Source organism: Nelumbo lutea, chromosome 5, assembly GCF_056320005.1.
Source record: "Nelumbo lutea isolate HS-2025 chromosome 5, American lotus-T2T, whole genome shotgun sequence".
NCBI lineage: Eukaryota > Viridiplantae > Streptophyta > Magnoliopsida > Proteales > Nelumbonaceae > Nelumbo > Nelumbo lutea.
In genome coordinates this window covers 1026026-1047271 of record NC_142688.1, presented here as the reverse complement: position 1 = coordinate 1047271, position 21246 = coordinate 1026026, and the positions used below count along the sequence as shown (strand labels likewise).

Here is a 21246-nt window from a genome sequence, read left to right as displayed (position 1 = left end):
TGTTTGATTTCTAGGTTGACATTAAATTGTGTATTACGTTTCCATCATTGATAAAATTATTTATTATGTATAAAACTTATTTTTTTTTCAATATAATGAGTGTACAATATTAGAGATGTACCCAGTATTTTATTTTTTTATAAATATATAACATTAGATATGTGCCCAAAATTTTTTCTTATCTTTTTTTATTTTATTTTTGTGACTCTTTGCATTTTCTATTATTAAAAATTTTATTATTTGACTATGACATCATTTAATTTGTAGGTAGATTTTGAAATTGACTTTCCATTTTCATCTTTAATAGAAATACTTCTTACATTTCATAGTTATTTATATTATTTTTTTATTATTTAATTATGACATTATTTATTAATCCATTTGACCCCAAATGGTCAAATTGCTTGCCCACCACTGGGAGGGAAGAAAATGGTTTTGTTTTCAAATTACTTTTCAAAATATTTATTTTTATACTATTAAAATTAATATTATAAATTTAACTACAATAATTTAATGATGAGAAAAATATATTTTAAATATAGGATTTAATGAGAGAGAATAGGAAAATATTTTTATTTCTAATTGATTTTAAATTTTATATTCCATTTTCATCATTAACAAAAGCATTTCTTATTTAACATACTTATTATTGTTTAATATATATGTTAAAAATGTTCCCAATTTTTTTTAATTTCTATTTTTTTTTCATTTTGTATATTTTTTTATTTAATCTTGGCAACTTGGATTAACCCATTTGACCCAAAATGATTTAATTTCTTACCACCACTTTGATGAAAACACTATTTTTGCTAGGTAGATTTTAAAGGTATAAGCTTTTATGCTATCGAAATTATTAATTTATTAAGTATGAATTTAATTAATAGAACTTAATGATGAGAATAAATAAAAATGACTTAATTATATGATTCAATGAACATGAATGCAAGTTAATAACTTAAATGTTGAATTTAATGAGAGATGATTAAATGCATTGAATATCTTTAAATTACCTCTTTTCAACTCATTTAGTATCAAGAACCAATTACCCTATTTGCCCTCATTTTTTATCATTAAGTTTAAATATAGAGGTGTAAATATTGTCCTTAGAAACTTCCAGAAATATTCTTGAGACCATTCATGCTTTTTAAAGTATTATAGATATAGTTGATGTTCATGTTGTGCACCTCATCAGCATAAAATGTTAGATTGAAATCCACCAAACAACCATGTCCCACATGTTCTAACAATCATATAAACCCCCACTGCGTTTTGAATGTTATAGAAACCTACCAACCCGATTGCTCGAACCATTTTATGCGACTCGTCACCCTTTTGTTTATTTCCTTGTGTCTACTCTTCTCTCTTGCCATCTTATACTTCTCATACTTTGTATAATGATCATCTTACATTTTTCCTTCAACAAAAATTCTGAAGGATGCATTTGGAAATGGTGCAAATAGAGTGTAAATGCCGGTTCAATGTAAATATGCACTTTGATCCAGTTTTTCTAGTGTTTGATAGAATGCATTTATGCATTGATAATAACATAAAATACAATTTCCAAGACATGTTTACATAAAAATAAGATGTAATTTTACATTAAAAGTAAATTTACATTCAATGTAGACTTTTGTTAAAAAAAGTATATTATTTTGTCGAGATTTACGTTTGCATCTATTATAATTTAAAGTTATTTATTAAAAAAATAAATTTATTAATACAAATTTAACCCAACTTTATATTTATAAGTACCGAAACCAAAATGCAATCTATATATTTGCAATTTCACTCTATTTGCGTCGTTTTCAACGCAGCCGCAGGTTCTATTTGCAATTAAGTCTTGTAATGAGTTTATAAACCAAAAGTTTCAACCTTTTCTTTTGAATTTTTTAAAAGCAACTTTTCTGTTTTTCTTTTTAATGCTTATTGATTGTTTTCCACTAGGCATGCTCAAATCAATCAAAATTTAGTGTATCGCATGTTTATTTTCTATATTTTAATGGTCGGTAAAAGTTCTTTTTCCATTTTGTTTAAATATGATTTCTTACTTGTGGTTGTATACAACTTTTGCAATTAATTATTAATGCTTAATTTAAATGATGGTTTCATCTTTAAAGAAAACTTAAATGGTGGTTTCGGATTTATTTCTTACTACTCACAGTCGTATACCACTTTTGCAAATGTTTCCCATTCTATAACATCATTGCCGCCTTTGTGATCGTCCAACCAAATGCCATAACTAGATGAAGAAACAGGAAAAGGGAGGTAATTTCCCCGTCCCCGACGGGTACCCGGGCTCCCTGACCCATCGGGTCGGGTATGGAGTACTTTGATGGATCAAGGTCGGGGATGGGGTTATCACTGAATCCTCGATTGGGTTTGGGGACGGGGATAGGGAATGCAATCCCTGCACTGGCCCCGATTAATAATATATAATATTATATATTATGTATATAATATTGATATTATAATATTATATATTATTTATTTATTTGATTAACAAATAATATTATAGCAATTTCAATTAATAATTAATTAAAAGACAAAAACTAAAAAACTCTCAAGCATTGAGACTCTCTTGATTCTCTTCTCTTCTAGACTACCACTCGAATGACTCGATAGAGGACAGTGAAAGACTCAAAGAAGAAAGATCATATAAAAGAGGTAAACCTTAGTTCTTCCTTTGTCTATCGTCGCCGACCACCGTCACTGTTGCCATAGCTTGTTGAGCGTCGGACGTCGGTACTCAAAACCCTAGTTCTTTAGCTTCCTTCCTCGTCTATCAATGCCACAGACCTGCAACTCGCAATGGTCCTCTCTCTCTCTCTCTCTTCAACTTCTTTCTTCATTAATCTACTTTAGATCTGAATCTACTCACAAGTCTAAAGTCTCTCTCTCATTTAGATCTAAAGATAAAACTCACAAGTTGCAACTTGGTAAGTACAAACTCATTTCTAATTTATTGATTAATGCCAAGAGATAGCTACGAAAAAATTCTTCAGATCTCCCTATCCCTATTACCATATGTTATGAGGTTCTGCAAACAACCATTTCAGGTTCAGCCGGTGGCTACTGGCTTTCGTGTAATTGCGGATTCGGGTCTCTAATGGGAAATTTATCTTTATCGGAGTCAGAGATGAAGGAGAATTCCTTTCCCCGATGAGGATCGGGGGTGGGGGATGATTTAGGGGTCGGGGATGGGGAATGTAATCCCTGCCCCATTGCCATTCCTAAACAAGAAGGAAGAAATATTGATCATCTAATATCGGGTTTTTTTGGAAATGATGTTTCTTAACCAGCTCCTAAGAACCGGAGTTGTCATGGCATTCTGTCTTCTGCTTATCATGGTTATCAAAAAGAAGAAAGATGCAGACATGTAGTGGGCTTCAAGTGGAAAAGTTGGAAGCTGCATGCTCCCATATCTTTGTTCACATAACACCACTATAGTGTATTGGGAACCAATGTTTTAAAAATCAACCCGGGACTGGAATTGTTTTAGCCAGCAGTTTTTAGATATCTAACAGATTTTTTGCCAATAACTAAGTTTAGAGTAAAATGAAATCGATTGTATGGATGGTTCTCGAACAGTTCAATCCTCTGAGTCAATGATAATTTGAAAATATTGTTGGGAACATCATGAAAAGTGAGATTACCAATGTGCAACTGTTATATACTGTGGATAGGGACGTGGGAACAACTTATGGTTAGTGGATCCGAGCCCAAGTGAAAATGCTTATAAAATTGTCAGAAAATACAGGGAAAGATTTTATATTTTACAAAAGAAAAGGTCCAAATGATCGTGCCATCGTCCCCGTCCTCGCTGTCGTAGAAGTACCGTTAAGGCAACAAATATACGATTCTTGTCCGGATCATTCATCGATGGACAAATTTTGAACAAAATTGATTTCGTTTTGTTTTTTTTTTAATTTTTTTTTTGGCAAACAAATTGATTTACCAAAAAAGGGGTTTTCGTGGCCTAGTCGCTAGAGCACTAATAATACAATATAAATGACAAGTTGAAACTAAAATTGAAATCTGGGAATTAGGTGGATTGATCTTGCAAACTCAGAAGAAATGCCACGTGTTTCATAGGATTTTATGGCTGCAACTCAAACCCAAATTTGAACCTTTACAAAATAAAATAAAAGAAGGAAAAAAACGCAGTTTTGATTGGGCACAGGCTGCGCATTAAATCTAATACAAGAGCGGATAAGCCAGTTGTGTAGTGGACTATAATTGTGTTCGGTTCACCCATGGCCATAATATCTATCAATGATTCATCGATTCAAACCCAATGACCTCACTTGATGTCAATGATTCAGTCGTTGAGATGTCTGTCACTCGACATCACCTCACCTCACTTGATGTCAATGATTCAGTTATATATGTATCCTGTTCCTGTTCTATCCCTACCCACGAATCTTAGCTTACGTGAATGCGCCCCACATATACATCTTAGCGATTATAACTTATTCATGTCATTTCGAAACCCAAACTGTGCGTGTCGTCCTTTTACTTGGGCCATGCTAGTCTTACACCGGATCGAACTCTATCGACATTTACCCACGTAATATTGCAGTCACAGATGAGTAACATTTCATCCTTTTATATAGTATTATGTATGGATAGATGGTTCCAATACACTGACATAGTGTATTCTAAGTAGATTTACGCAGAGTTTTGTGGGTAGAAGATCTGAAGTTATCTGCTCCCACTAAAAACTGAATTCACATCTGTGCCCCCAAAGAGCATACCCCAGAAACTTTCCACAGCATATCTTAACTATGTATTAGAAACATCTCCCAATAACACATAACACATGGTGCGTTTTTAAGGCACAGATGTGAATTCCCAAAAGCTTCCAATAATACCCTAATACGCTAACTATAGCAAATTCTAGGGGTGGACACTATTGAACTAGATCCAAGGTGGCCTTGTGGTATCAAAAAACGGAATAAAGGTGATGAAGGATGATTTGGCCTGACCTAGTAAAAAAGGGACATGTGGACACGATCTGACCAAGAGATGACAACTTAGTCTGACAAGTTCATTCGCAACAATTGAGCTCGCGTATTCAGTCACCTCGGTACAAAGGCCAACTCAGCTTAAGGCTCACCTCGGCGCAAGTCTCACCTTAGCATCGAGGCACCTCGGTATCCAAGCCAGTTTGGAACCAGCAACTCGAAGCGCCACGTAACTGACTCCCGCATAACCAACTCCAGAGGTCTCTCTAATGAATCCCGAATCCCTTGAGATCACGATGAGTTAACAGACCCTGACTTTTTTGGGATCACGATAACGACTTATCCTGACTCCGCCGGAATCGGAAGCGGAACGAACTCCACCTCCACATCCTAGATACCCCAGAACTCTTTCGTGTGCCCCACGACTACTCAACTATATAAAGGCTCCAACCCCGATGGCATAAGGTACGCGTGATTTTTCTGCTCTCTAGCTCTCTAAACTCTCAAATCTCTCTAGCTCGCATCAGATTACTAATTTAAGCATCAGAGCGACCTCATCGGGCTAGCCACCCCGGGTTCTCTGGTCTTGTTTTGTAGATCCACCAAGCTCACCGTCCGACTGGAAGCCAAATCATCCTCAAACATGGAGTAGTCAGATCGCACCACATCAATTGGCGTCGTCTGTGGGAACACGATCAAAATGCCTTCTTCACAATCAATAGCTTTCATCGGAAATCAATGGCATCTTCCAGTCACGTCGGATAGAGTAGTGAAATGAACGTCTCTAGGGGGCAACCTTAGTTTCCATCAGTCTCTAGGCAGAAATGTCCGTAATAGACTCTAAAATTGTAACTCACAAGTTAAACACCAATCCCTTAGTCAGGCCAATTAGACAGAAAAAGCGCAACCTTGACCCAGAATGCTAGAGGATAGTCGATGAAGAGGTCGGGAAGCTCTTAAAGGAAGATTTCATCAGGGAAGTCCATTACCCGAGCTGGGTAGCTAACCTAGTTCTGGTAAAAAATGCCAACGGTAAATAACGCATGTGCATCGATTGTACCGACCTGAATAGAGCCTACCCAAAAGATTGTTTCCCGCTGCCCAAGATCAACCACCTAGTGGACACGGCGTCAAGACATGAGTTGCTGAACTTTCTGGATGCATACTCTGGTTACAACCAAATCAGGATGGACCCCACCAATGAAGAAAAGATGGCCTTTATAACTGAACTCGGATTGTACTGCTATAAGGTTATGCCCTTCAAACTAAAAAATGTCGGGGTAACCTTTCAAAGACTTGAAAACAAGATTTTTGAGCCATTAATCAGCAATAAAGTTGAATGTTATGTTGATGACATGGTCGTTAAGACCCAATTTTCAAAATTTTTATTAAACGATTTGCAAAATGTTTTTGAAATTTTACGAAAGTATAACATGAAATTAAATCCTAACAATTGTATCTTCGGGGTCACCTCGGGTAAATTCTTGCGCTACATAGTCAACTGACGTGGCATCGAAGACAACCCAGAAAAAATAAAGACCATCTTAGATATGAGACCACCCCGCAAACTGAAAAAGGTTCTGAGGCTGAATGGCTGGATGGCCACTCTGATTCGTTTTATGTCTAAGTCGGCAGATCACTACCTACCTTTCTTTAAGGCCATTAAAAAGAGTAAAGATTTCGAGTGGACTGTGAAGTGTCAGCTCGCCTTCGACGAGATAAAAAGGCACTTAGCTAGTACCCCAGTTCTGACCCGACCCGACCCGACCCGAGGAAGGGGATATTTTAAAGCTGTACCTCTCTGCGAGTGACGAGGTGGTCAGCTCGGTACTGATCAAAGAAGTAGATCAGGTCCAACGACCCATCTACTATGTTAGAAAAGTTTTACAGGATGTTGAAACAAGGTATCCGGAGATCGAGAAACTGGCAAATGCGCTAGTCATAGCAGCTCGAAAGCTTCGTCCATACTTCCAAGCCCACATCACCGTCGTCCTCACCAACAAGCCTCTGAGACAAATCCTGCTCAAGCCCGAGGTGTCTGGCAGATTGACGAAGTGGGATATCGAACTCAGTGAGTACGACATCCTATACGAACCTCGGACGACAATTAAATCCCAAGCCTTGGCCGATTTCATGGCAAAATGTACGTCAGTACTGCAACTCTCGATCTGATCGAGCTCGAGCACATGGTAGAAGCTTCAACCAATGCGGCACCAATCCCGGTTAGAGCTGGTCCGACCGGAGATGAGGAGCCCTAGATCCTCCACGTTGATAGCTCATCCAACCAACAAGGAAGCGATGCGGGAATAATTCAGTACGGACCAAGCGGGGTGAAGCTGGAATATGCGCTCCGGTTCGGGTTCGCAACATCAAACAACGAAGTGGAGTATGAAGCATTAGTCGTTGGGCTCACTCTAGCAAAGGAAGTGAAGGCCAAGCATCTTGTCATATGCAGCGATTCTCAGCTCGTGGTAGTCAGCGGCGAATATGAAGCCCATGACCCCACCATGGCAGCTTATTTGGCCAAAGTCAGGGAGATACTACACAACTTCATCTCCTACTTCATCCGGCAGATCCCGAGATCCGAGAATGTTGAGACCGTGTACATAGAACACTTATCTCGGCCTAGCATTCTTGGGGGGGGGGGCAGAGGTCGCTCCTGTAGCACAAGCAAAGTCGAGTTGGATTGACCCGCTCATGAGTTATCTGCTTCACGGGACCCTCCCTGCAGATCGCAATGCGATCCGAAGGATAGAGCGCTAGTCAGCTAAGTACGTCATCATAGACAGACAACTATACAAGAAATCTTTCATGCTCCCCTATTTGCGTTGCTTGCGTCCCTCAAAGGCCGAGCTCATTCTCCGCAACACCCATGAAGGCTTGTTCGGAGGACACTTGGGGGGCAGGGCTCTCGCCTAGAAGGCATTACAACAAGGTTTAGTGGCCCACGATGAAGGCAGACACACTCGAGCTCGTTAAGAAGTGCGACAAGTGTGAGGCACTCCAACATCCACCACCAACCTGCTACCAACCTCAATTACCTCACCAACCCATGGCCCTTCGCAAATGGGGAATCGGCATACTTAGCCCATTCCTGTCTACGACAGGACAGAGGAGATTTCTAGTCGTAGCGGTGGACTATCTTATGATGTGGGTGGAAGCGGAACCCGTAACAACGATCACAACCCGCACCATACAAAACTTCTTTTGAAGGAACATAGTGTGTCGCTTCGGGCTACCTCGGGTACTCATCTCCGACAACGGGAAGCAATTCAAGGATGTCAAGTTTCAGAATTGGTGTGTTGAGATAGAAATTCAGCAAAACTTCACCTCGGTGGCACACCCCCAAGCGAACGGGCAAGAGGAAGTCACCGACAGAGCCATACTCCATGGACTAAAAGCTCGCTTAGCTCGAGCCAAAGGAATGTGGGTAGACGAACTGCCTAGTGTGCTATGGGCCTACCAGACCACTATCAAGACCGCTACATGTGAGACTCCCTTCAATCTCACTTACTGCACAGAAGCGGTGGTCCTAGTAGAAATCAAGGTGCCTACACTGCGCTTGGAGGCCTATGACGAGGAGACAAATAATGATGAGCTCCGTACCAACCTAGACCAGGTGGAAGAAGTACGAGACCTGGCATACATCCGGACAACAACTTACCAACAGAGAGTGGCTCGGTACTATAATGCCTGGGTCAAGAAGCATCGCTTCCGTGTCGGCGACCTGGTTCTTCGGAAGGTTATGGTACTTGAGCCTGGTGTTGGTAAGCTCAGACCGAACTGGGAAGGTCCATACTGAGTAAGACGGGTATTCGGGGAAGGTGCGTACGAGTTTAAAACCTTGGAAGGGAAGCAAGTACTTCGAGCGTGGAACGTCGACAACCTGAGAAGATACTACTTGTGATCGTCGAACTGGAGAGAGGACAACGAGTCACTCCCAGAAGTCCAAGGGCCATGATGCCGAGCTGACATATGACCTCGACACTACGAATAAGTCCCAGTCGCCTCTTCGGCATGGGTAGACAAGTCCCAGTCGCCCCTTCGGCATGGGCAGACAAGTCCTAGTTGCCTCTTTGGCATAGGCAGACAAGTCCTAGTCGCCTCTTCGACATAGGCAAATCAGCTTTCATGCCTAAGGCATTGACAGTTCGGGTATGAACCTTACGACATCTAGCCCACCTCGGCATATAACAACAGGTTGATCCCACTAGCTTTAAGGGGCAACCGACACCTAAGCGAGTAGCCCGTGCGTAGACAGGTCGGGTATATACCCTACAATGTCTGCCCACCTTGGTGTACAATATGTGAAATCACCCCTACTCCTCCTAGTCTAGCTCGTTACCTCGACAGTTCGGGGTAACCTACACTTGGAAAAATTTTATTTCGGTTATCCCTACTTGTAGTCCAGTTCAGTAGCTCAACAATTCGGGGTAACCTACACATTTCTACTCCTACTTGGTTTCATTCGCCAGTTCTAGAGTTATGTACACTTAGAGCATTTTTGCACAAAGATAATCGAAATGTTTGTATTTCATTGATGAATTTTTTTTTAGTACAAGCAAAAAAAAAAGAGAAATTTCCACTATAAATCGAGCTCGGAGGCCCGGGGTACACAATATAGAAGATTGGGAGACTTCTAGTCATCTAGGGGCTCCTCGCCCTTGTTCGAGGCTTCAATAGGAGGGTCCGTCTTCATATAGCTCTCATCAGCACTAGTCTCCTCGACGTCATCGAGCAGGTCGCTGTCGCTTTCTGCTTCGGAGTCTAGATCTTCAGCAGCTTCGGCGGCCATTTCTTTCGTAATCCTCGAGGTGGTAATTGTACTGAGATTGAGTTGAGGGAACTCGCACCGTGTCAATCACTTACTGAGCTTGAATCCTTTGTGGAAGCTCGCAGTTCCCACCTTGATCATCTCTTTCTGGTACTCCTCTGAGGCCTTGTATTCTTCGATGGCCTTGACCTTGGCCTCCACTACTTCTTGAAGAGTATCTCAGTCCGCTCCTTTATGTGGGCTTCGAGGTTCTCCACCTCCCTCTTCAGCACTGCTTTCTTCTCCTTGAGCTCCTCCTTCTTGGACATCAATAGTGTGATCAACTCCTTCTTAACTCGCACATCCTTCTTTAGTTGGTTAACTTCATTGCATGCCAAGTTTAAATCGGCTTGAGCCTCACGAGAAGAAGACTCAGCTGTGAGAGCCCGCTTCAGATGCACTTCGGACTGGTAAGTCAGGGCGTGGATAGCGAAATTCACTTGCCAAGAGAAGAGAACAATAGTTAGCACAAGAGAAGCTAAGTACAAAATCGAAGAAATTAAGTCATAAAACCTACCACCATGTAGTGGGTAGTCGCTCGTGCTCCGAGCTGAGCGACTGGTAGTTCGGCCTAGCCAGCAACCTCCCTCGGCGTACATTATGCTTTGGCTCTTGAGAAGGCTATATTTCGGAGTCAAAATGCTCCGAGTTGCTTCATCGCTGCCTATCGAAACTAAAGCTAGACATGGAAAGACACAGAATCAGAAAAGAGAGCTAGGGAAGACTCACAAAAGGAAAGATTGAGGAGAGGAAGACGATCTCGAAAGAACACCGAACTGAAGAGACATCGAGCTAAAGGATTTGAGCGTGACCTTAGACCGAAGGCTAGCGAATTTGTGGCGAAGCAAATGAGTCTCAGGCCCCCTATTTATAGCTGCTATGTTCGAGAATCAACGGTCGAGATCGAAGTGATCCAACGGCTCCTAGGAAAACCGATTGCGTGACCCCCGAGGTTAAAATCAGTTTAGCGCGTGTTTTGACGTCTACGGAATTTATAGATGGTGTGACGTCTGCGCGTAGACTATACGTGACCTGGGTTATTCCTGGTTGAGCCAGGCGGCTGAACTGGTCCGACCAACAATTCGCCTGTCAAGCCGCTTGGACCTCGGACCAAATCCACCTGGACTCGTCATGATCTCTCCGCACCGAGGCGAGATCCCTGGATTGGGGTGTGGGGGGCAATTGATGAAGGATGATTTGGCCCGACCTAGTAAAAAGGGGACACGTGGACATGACCTGACCAAGAGATGACAACTCAGCCTGACAATCTTAGTTCGCAACAATTAAGCTCGCGTATTCAGTCACCTCAGCACAAAGGCCGCCTCGGCTTAAGGCTCACCTTGGCATTGAGGCACGTCAGTATCCAAGCCAGTTCGGAACCAACAACTCGAAGCGCCACGTAATTGATTCTTACGTAACCAACTCTGGAGGTATTTCCAACGAATCCCGAATCCCTCGAGATCACGATGAGTTAACAGACCCTGACTTTTTCGGGATCATGATAAGGACTTATCCTGACTCAACCGGAATCGGAGGTGGAACGAGATAAGCCTTACCTATATACTGCTCATTCGGAAGCGAAGCGAACTCCACCTCCACATCTCGGATACCCTGAAACTCTTTCGTGTGCCCCACGACTACTCAACTATATAAAGACTCCAACCCCGATGGCATAAGGTACGCGTGATTTTTCTGCTCTCTAGCTCTCTAGCTCTCTAGCTCTCTAAACTCTCAAAGCTCTCTAACTCGCATCAGATTACTAATTTAAGCATCGGAGTGACCTCATCGAGCTAGCCACCCCGGGTTCTCTGATCTTGTTTTGCAAATCCACCTACCTTGCCGTCCGACTGGAAGCCAAATCATCTTCCAATAGGGAGCAATTAGATTGCGCCAGATGAAAAAGGGTTGCAAAAGAATATTCTTGGATTTTGTCCATAAAAAAGAAAAATAATTAAGAAAGAAAGAAATAACAGCCCCATGCTGATTTGTATAAATAGGCCGATACGTCTTTATCTTGTGTGGCCACTGGGCTTTTCATCTTTTTCGAGTGGGTGGAGGGTGGGGACTCTGAGATATCATATTAAAACTCCCCTTCACTTTTTTAATACCTTTGAGGTCATTTTTATCCAAGTAAATTACAAATCGCCACCTTGTACACAGTGAGTGGTTATATATTTATAGTTAGTTCTCTGAATAAAAAAATTTATTTTGAAAAAAGAAGCTTGAGGCTCAGTTTAAAGTAGTGGAGTATAAATACAAATATATAAGGAGTGCAAAACCATAATATCTTATATTATGTTAGGCTCAATTTGAAAAGACAAATACATACAAAATACAAACTTTTGCACTCTACATTTTTGTACTCGTAAAGGGAGCTTAAGTTTTTGGATTTCAGCGTTTTGTCCCCCACCCACTCAACCATGTTAATGGGGATGATGTGAAGGTAAAATTATAAAATTGCCCCATGTTGAAAACAAAATATCTCTTTTGGGCTAAAAATTATAAAATTGCCCCATGAGAGAAAAACTATCAAAATGCTAAAAATGTTCATGATAAAACAAAATATCTCTTTTGGGCTAAACCCCTTCGATGATGAATTCTGTTTCTCTAGCAAGGATTTAGAAGCACAGTAATCCAATCCAAAAGAGGCGTGACCATAATCTTCATTTTGATGGCTTTTTTTTTTAATCTCAGCCCATTATTGTCCCAAGTGGACAATTTAGTAATTTACCCTCTATCATCAACCCCGTTAATGGAGGGGGCAAAAGTAACACTATCAATGGATCAGGTGTGGTTTGTGACAAGGTACACAAGTTCCTTCCGATTATTAATCAAGACAATATGAAAGACCCAGAATCAAACCAATTATTAATCGGAACAACTCGGTCTAACCCAATTATATATGGCGCTTCCTTAAAAAACAATATTGGCGCCTACAATTACTAATTACGAATGATAAATTATTTATCCATGGATAAAATATGGGTTTTTAACCATAATTATCTATGTACTGTACTGTTTACGAAATTCACTCTTTTAGATATAAAATATAATAAAAGTTAAAAAAAAAAAAAAAAAAAAAGAGATTTTCTAACATTAGGGCCGGCTCCGACCCAGAACAAAATCACAGAATCGAAATCAATATATTTAGTTTGATTAGTTTGGTTTTATCGAATAGGCCTGATCCATGGGCAGCCATAGACAAAAGTGCTGAAAGGGGTCTTTGCCGCAAAATAAAGTTTGGGGACCAAGTGTCACCACCGCCCCTTTATTACGGTTTGTAATTTACTCTTTTATTTATAATTACTTCCGTCAAGTCAATGATATTGATGATATGATAGATAGAAGTGGTCCACATGCACCCATTATTAACAATACTAATTCTAACAGACCAGTGTACCAGATCAATCACTTTTGAAACTCCACTGCCCATGGAACTGCTTCATTTGCTGCCCAGTACGCTTCTGCTGTAGTATGTAGAGATAGTGTTTGTACCTATATTTTGGAGAAGAGACTAATGGTTCTACCAAAGCCATCCCTAGTCACCCACTGCATGCAGTGGCAGCAGCCTCTCCTTCTTGAATTACGGAGCATCAAATTTTATTTTTATTTGATGCAAGTGGAGTGGCTTCTAACGAATAAGAACAAGTTCGTTCTTCTTGGTTTCTAAAACTAAGGCTCTTGGGTTTCTTGTTAATTTTTTAGATTTTGGGATGCATTTTCCACCACTCTTGCAGTGGATTAGGTTTCATGATCGGATTGGCTGCCCACAAATCGTGCCCCACAGTCCATCCCCTCTGTGCATTGGGAATATCTCCCCATGTTGGGGCATGCTATGTGGGTAGCTTATCATGTCCTTTTTAGTCCAGATTTTCTGCCCATGACAACAAATCCACACTTATTCACATAACATTGCAGTCACACATGAGGAATATCTCATCATCTTACATATTATTATTGAATGTGGAGGTGTTCCCAATACAAGGAGATAGTGTTTTATGGGTAGTGTTGTAAATAATAATAAAAGAAGATAGAATGGAACTTATCAATCAACACTTTCCAAACCCAAAGAGCACTGTTGTTATAGATATAAAATTGAAAAGCTGAGAAAGATGTGTCAAAACGGGCTCAATGGCATAATTTGGTCACTCTTCTTAAAACCGCATTTGTCCTTTATGGCGCAGTTGGGCAAGTACAAATCATTCACCAAGATAAAACATCCCACAAGTTACTGATATGTGTGCACTGGCTTACCAGACCTTTGTTAACCACCAAAGAGAATGTTCAAGAAAATAAGACAGACTGAAAATTATAATTGTGTTGTTATATATTATTGGGTCGACCACCATTCTATTTATAAAATATTTTCAGTCACCCGAATGGATTAGTGTCTATTTGTTATGTCTCTATCATAGGGAGAGCAATCCTATTAATATACTCCAAGCCAACTCACGAACTAATGCTGAAATCTCCATCATACTTTCATCATCTTTCATTGGGTAAATCTATTTGTATCCAACTCACGAAGTAATGCTGAAATCTCCATTATTGCTTGAGACCCACCAAGCTTTGCCTTCTTTTGATTCCCTTCAAGGGAAAAGTAGATATTTTAAAAATACAAAAAACACCCATACGACCGGAAATATCGTTTCTATCCTTAATTCATCCTTTTTTTTTTTTTTTGGTTGGATGTTACCATACTACAGTTACAGAGGATTGGGACAACATGGCCATACCACGGAAAACCTACGGTCTCAGCTTCGTTTCTATCATTTCAATTAGGGTTTGTTTTGTTTGTTTTGAATTGCGACAAAAACAATGCTCTGGTTTCCTATTTACTCCTCAATCTCAAAAAAATAATTAAAGGGCGAAAACATAATAACCACTCCATTGTTGGTGGTGGTACATCACCACCAACTTGAATCAAAATAACCAGTAAACAAATGAAAATGCACCGAATGCAACCAAGTAACAAGAAAAGAGGAGCTTAAAGCCGTCCCTTTTGCAAATTACAACCATGTCCAGGTTTTATTGCAATCATAGAGTTTGCGTGGTTGTGATGCACATACCACGGCTACCAGATGATTGATACATTTGATTAGACAAAATAATAATAATAATAATAATTAATTGATTCTTTGAATTGGTGTTTTAATTATTAATGATATTATTAGAATTGACATGAATATTTTAAGTATTAATGACACTTTTGTTTTTATGTCCCTGAGTTAAAGTTATACATGCATATTTCAGTTCCTCTGCCATACACACTTCACATAAACTACTAAACTGTGCCTTTTTTGTCTTTAGATCTTAATTTATAATAAATTCAATCTTAAATCTTATGTCATTGATATAATTATGCTTTTTTTTTTGTAGATTCCCCCGGCATATTCATGCATCATATCCTAATCTTTCTATTCCATCCATATCAATACATACTCTGAACCTTGTCAATCATCCATTAATGCATTCCATTTGGACTGAGATGATTTGATGATGCAACACAAACATATTTGTCCTTTGTAGCAGCGCCATGGTTGGGCATGTGGTCTAACTGGGACGAATTTACGTCAACCTATTCTCACCCAAGTATGGTTACAATTGGTTCAGAACAAGAGACCCATACCAATGCTAGCCCATTGACATTAAGTTGGGTTAGGTTGGGAAGGATAAATATCTGCATCTTGTATGCTTTTTATGCTTGGATATCAAGTTAGTGCTCAACAAGATTGAAGCTATCATCATGACAAGAGAAAAGGAAACTGCAACTATCTGGAGGAATGGGGACTCAAAACTGGTAAATGAGTGTGAAACTGCATCAAGGTCATTCCTTAACTTGTTTACTACTTTACTGGCAGCCGAAAGGACATGGCAAACAAGATAATCAATTTGAAGATGAAGACTGGCATACACTTGGGGAGTGGTATTTGAATACTGTTTAACTGTTCATCGATCCAAAGTCCAAACAGTCCATGAGTCCATCTATGTAGACTAGAGAGATGCGGTTTTTTAACGGGCAAAACCTAGAATTGATGTCAACTTGTGATGGCTCAGTTTGGAAAGAGTACAAATACAAATATATACAGATCAAATATAAGGTTTTGTACTCTACATATTTGTATTTGTACTGTTTTCAAACTGAGCTGGTGGGATGGATGTATCCATTTTATGTTAAAAAACAGTTAAGGAAGAAGAAAGCTAGTGATTTTGAGAAATATGTCCCAGCAATTCACGGATTTTCTCCCAGAAGTATGCTAAGGTATTTTACCGGGTACTTCTCCACCCTGTATCTTAAGTTGTTTCCAAAATCTTTCCATCTTTTGCTAAATCAAATCTTTCCATAGATTTCACTTCAAAAAGATGATTGAAAATGTATTCCTTCGCATCAGAATTCTGCACCTTTTTTCTTTTAATTAATACAGAATGAATGAAACAACTGAAATTTGCCAACGGATAATGGGAACCTTGTAATCTTTGTATTTTGGGTACTACTTAAACAGAAACATTTCGATTTCCATAGAAATATAGAACATAATATTACCCAGCTGCCTTCAATTGTAGCCCCTGTGGTGAGGATGGGTCAGGTCCACAGCACTTTGGATTTCTCAATCTACCTGATTCATGATTAACATTAATAAGAATTTAAAAACAATATAACAGAAAAGTTTCCAACAGAAGAAAAACTAAAGAAAAAAGTAATATGATGGGCCAATACCCATAATCTTTGCATTAACAAGATTCATGTAGTCGACCCCATATAGTTGGGATAAGGCATGGATGATGATGTTGATTTCACCCCTGCAACAAGTTACTGATTATCACAATTACAGATACAACTGCAAACAGCCCCTTAGAGAGAAAATTGCGGATCAGAAATCAAATACTGGAAAAGTTCCCTACACGTCCAGTTACAACACATGCATCGATAAGGTAAAAGAGGATCTGTAGTGTAACAAAAGGTTTCAAACTTTCCAGAAGGAAAAACAGTGTTGTGGACCTCATTGAAACTTGCAACAATCTCACCTCATTGAATAGTAAAGAAATCAATGGAACAGAAATGGGAGTTTGAACAATTCCTCGCTGCAAAACTTGCAACAATCTCGCCTCATTGAATATCAGCTTCCAGGACCTTGTTTTCATCATAAATGCAATCAAAACCATCTATTAAGCTCAAAAAACCACCAAAGATGACTGGAACCCCGGCGTGTGAGATGTGACTGCATAAAGAATGAAAAATAATAAAAAATTAGGGCTCAATTTGGAAGGAGTACAAATACAAATATGTGGAGTGCAAAAGCAAAACCTTGTATTTTGTATGTATTTGTACCGTACATATTTGTATTTGTACTCCTTCCAAACTGAGCCTAGAAAACAAAAATTGGACTCAGTGATGGGGAACGAAAGAACAAAATGCTCTGACACCAAATTGATGTGGGATTGGGATGGGCAGCTTTCTCACAAACTTAAAGTCCACTTCCATATCATTCAGCATGTTTTTGTAACAATAAACACAGAAAGAGACACGTGTACAAGACATTCTAGGGGTTGCAAATCCTACATTCCTACTAGAACTAAGGAATACTTTTTTTTTTTCCTTTAATTTTTATCTGCAACAAAAATCAGAGGATTTTGTTAAGAACTAAGGAATCCTCTGTTTGAAACTAACAGCAAGGAACAATGGAACCTTAAGAACAGAACAAGGAGCACGAATGCCAGATTCAATTAGCATTACATTTGAAATAATGCATCCAACTACTGACAGATGCATAGAAGCTTGACCACCTTTAGTTTTGATTGTCATAACATAACCCAAGTTCTGGGGTTCCTCAAAGTACCACAGGCCTTCCAGCTCCATTGCTAACAAGTAAATCAGCTAGGGCATTAGCAGATCTGGAAACCCACCTGAATGAGAAATTCAATTTCAGGTAGGAAGCTAATTCTCTAGTCTCCCTGGAAAGGAATCTTATAGGCCAGTGACCCACTGCTGCCATGTTCATCCAAACAGTTAGTCAGTTACCTCTCTGCCATTTCCCATATCACCATTCCTGTCCAACCCTATTAAGGAATGGTGTTATGTTTTTTCCAGAGAGAGACAAAATAGCAACATTAACGGTTATGTAGAACAAAGCGTTTTCCTTTTTATTTTGTCAACAAAATCTAGCAAGACGGAAACTTACAAAATGAATAAAATTATATCAACAAGTACATATCTACACATGCTGGAAACATTGTGCAGGGTAAAGTGACCTCACACCCATTGCAGCTTGGGAAACCTTATATCTGGATTTCTTATTGACTTTAGCCACATATCTGCCATTATGCGAGATGAAATGCTCCATAATAAATCTAGCCCCTTTGACTGAGAATGTTTGTTTTTCCTTCCCACCTTACCCAATCCATATGCCACCAACCATTGCATTGCAGTCAATCGCTGCTTCTCAGCATCCCATACATGCCGCTTCCCGCCTGCCTTCACCTTCAAACCTCCAACATGCAAACTTGCCACTTTGAACCTCTGCTCATCCTCATCTTTTGCACCTTTTGTATCTGCATGTGTGGCCTGAATCAATGCAACCATTGGACCACCTACTGACTCATATCTCCTAATTGGGTCTCTTAGCTGGACAACAACTGCTAGAGTAATTGTTGCAGGGATACCCTGGTCACCTTCTGAGATGATCAAGCCCCCATTTCTCAACCAATCCTCAATCCGAATGGCAGAGGACAATGGGCGATTTGGATCTTCCCCAACAACTGCACCTGGCTTCCCAACAAGTGGAGAAACATCAAAGGGAGCATCTTCATCAGCCATCTCTGCCTGAATCCTTAGAGCTTCAACTGTCATAGACTCAATCTTTTGCATTGAAAATGCCAGAATCTCATCCACAGTCACTCGTTCCTCATTCACATTCCAAATCCCTGTTGCAGTTCTCTCTTTCCTACCTGTACTCATTGCAGTTGCCATAGATTTCACTGCAGCAATGGCACGAGCAGCACTTGAGCTAGCACCTTCTTTATTCCTCCCATGGATGATTGCTGAAGCTATTCCTTCAAAAGCTACCTGTTCTGCAGTTTTACCAATCAATTCATCCATTTGCATTGAAGATAAGATTTCAGAACTTAGTTCTTCAACACCAATGGCTGCCATCCTCTGAAAGACCTCAAACCCACTCAAGGATTTCTGCGAGGGAAGAATCATTGGTTTTGAGATCTGCATTGCAAGTTTTGGGGTTTCTTTTCTTGACACCTCAATGTCTAGAGGGTTCACGGCAGCTAAGTAACCACCGTCTCTTGTTTGAACGACAGAACCCAGGCCCTTTCCAAGATCAGGCAAGAAAACCTTGGATTCAGCCTCACTATCTTCTTCAGCTCCCCCTAACTTGAAAGGTGGAATATCGGCTTGATCAAGTTGAAACTCCTTAGCCTCTTCGTCCTCAAGCATCTGAAGAAATTCCCGTGTCACTGTTTCTTCTTCTGCATCTAATCTTTGTGATTCAGTTTCATCCTCTGCTTTAACATTATCATCTCCCATCATAGATTCAAGAGCTTTGATTTGCTGGGCAATGGAATCAAGTTCTGTTAATCTTGTTAGATGGACTTGATCTTGCACGACTTCCTTAACAACTTCACTCGAAACTGACCTCACGTCTAGAGCTTCTTCAGATTTTACTTCTTCTGCACCATTCTTGTCTTGAATCTCAACTCCTTTATCCACGACTTCAAATTCTGGAAGATCAAGGTCTTCGACCTTAGGCTCCAAAACTTCAGACTTCTGAACAGATGGAGGAGTTGAAGGAACCGAAGCTGGCTCATCAAGATTTAAGTCCTCAATTCCCTGAAAATCTACTGATGTCCCAGCCTTGGAAGGAGTCAAGGCTTCCATTCTGCTCGACATCCTTGGACTGGGAATACTGAAAGAAGATTTTGATTGCTGGCGAGCAAATGAAGATGAGGAGTCTCTACTTAGACCCAGCAGCCCCACAGCCTGACTATAAATCCCCATTCCACCGTCCTTCTCCATAATTTGAAAGCCTAACTTCAGAACTAGTTCTCCTCCTTTTGCCTTTCCGAACAGATCGAAACTCATATCCCATTGCCGAACTCGTGTCCCCTGAAGACTCTTCTCCATAGATTCCTGGACCAGAAGACTCAAATCCACAGAACTCCTTCCAAAATCAAGCTCCTCTGCATCAACTGCGATCACGTAAATCAGGAAAGGACGACGTTCGAACCTTAGCTGTTTTCCACTGCCACTGGTGCAATAGATATGACACTTGACAAACATAGTCTCTTCGAAGTCCGCCGCTCCCTGCAAAACTCTAGATGGCATCGTCTGCACCGCTCCGTCTTTAGTCTCCTTCTTCCTGACGCAAACAGAAAGCCGAAGACCATTCATGGATGCCGGTAAACCTTGGACAGTTACAACTTCAACCGATAACAAACAGCTCAGCTTCTGCATACCGATGTGGGCAAGAGCTCGAATAGGCTTCCAATTCCAAATCCCTTTCTTCTCGGCAGAAACTGCCTTGTCGTCCATCTTCTTGGCAGGCTGCAAAACTCTAGCCCTGTCTCCGTGGTCATTCTTCTCGTTGTCGTCGAGCTTCGGCCGAGAACGCCATGGTGACAGGGACATGCGCCTGGAGCGGGGTCTGGTGTCGAGCTTCTCCTCATGTTTAGCAACGTCGGCAGATGAAATAGGAGGAACTGAAGTACGGGGAAGGGCGAGGGAAGCGGTTCTTCGAGTGGTGGAGATATGGGATTGATAGAGGGATTGGCTTAATGCCTCGAGTTCTTCAAGGAGTTGGGTATTGGAATTCCTCCTCCCACCGGAGAACTCCGCGGCCATTGAAGAAGAAGATAAAGCGGAAAAGATAAAAAAAGATAATGTCTTTTGTGGAGTTGAAGGTTCTGGTTGCAGCAGGGAAGAGATATGAGAGTGAAGAAGAAGACGATAAGGGTTTATAGGGAAGGACGATTTTGAGGTGGAGAAACTGCGAATGAGGATAGTTGGTGCTTCCAGGACCATGAGAACTGGATGGGAGGAACGAATGGAAGACATGTGAGGAACGTTTGCCATTTTCCCATCTCTTATCCCTCTGGCTATCCCGAAAGAGACAAAAAAAGACAGGAGAAGAAATTGAGAACACGAGAAGGTTATCAGGCAAACCCAGGCAAGCATGCATCAGTTGACATCCATAACTGGAAGTAAAAATTGATGGGGCCGCCTCTCGCTATCCAGGCAATGAATGCTGCTTTTGAGTTTTGAAATAAGACAGAATGAAGAAAAAAGAAAAAAAAAAAAAACCAAGCTGGTCGGAGAGTCGGAAACGAAAGCTACGAAGTTCAGAGTTCAGAATTGAGACCAAAGCCAAAAACACGACTTTCATTTTTCCGGTAAATGACATTCATAGATTTAATTCAGCAAAATCACCGCGTAACTTTTGTTGAGAAGAAACCATAATCTCT

The 21246-nt window shown here is 40.4% G+C and overlaps 1 protein-coding gene across 1 annotated transcript; it reads right to left on the bottom strand.

Moving 5' to 3' along the window:
* Positions 1 to 17893: 17893 nt before the first annotated feature.
* Positions 17894 to 21246, bottom strand: PMI1 (plastid movement impaired1). Its single transcript, XM_088947922.1, has one exon. It carries the CDS (start codon positions 20957 to 20959, stop codon positions 18029 to 18031), a length of 2931 nt encoding a protein of 976 aa, XP_088804048.1. The 5' UTR covers positions 20960 to 21246; the 3' UTR covers positions 17894 to 18028.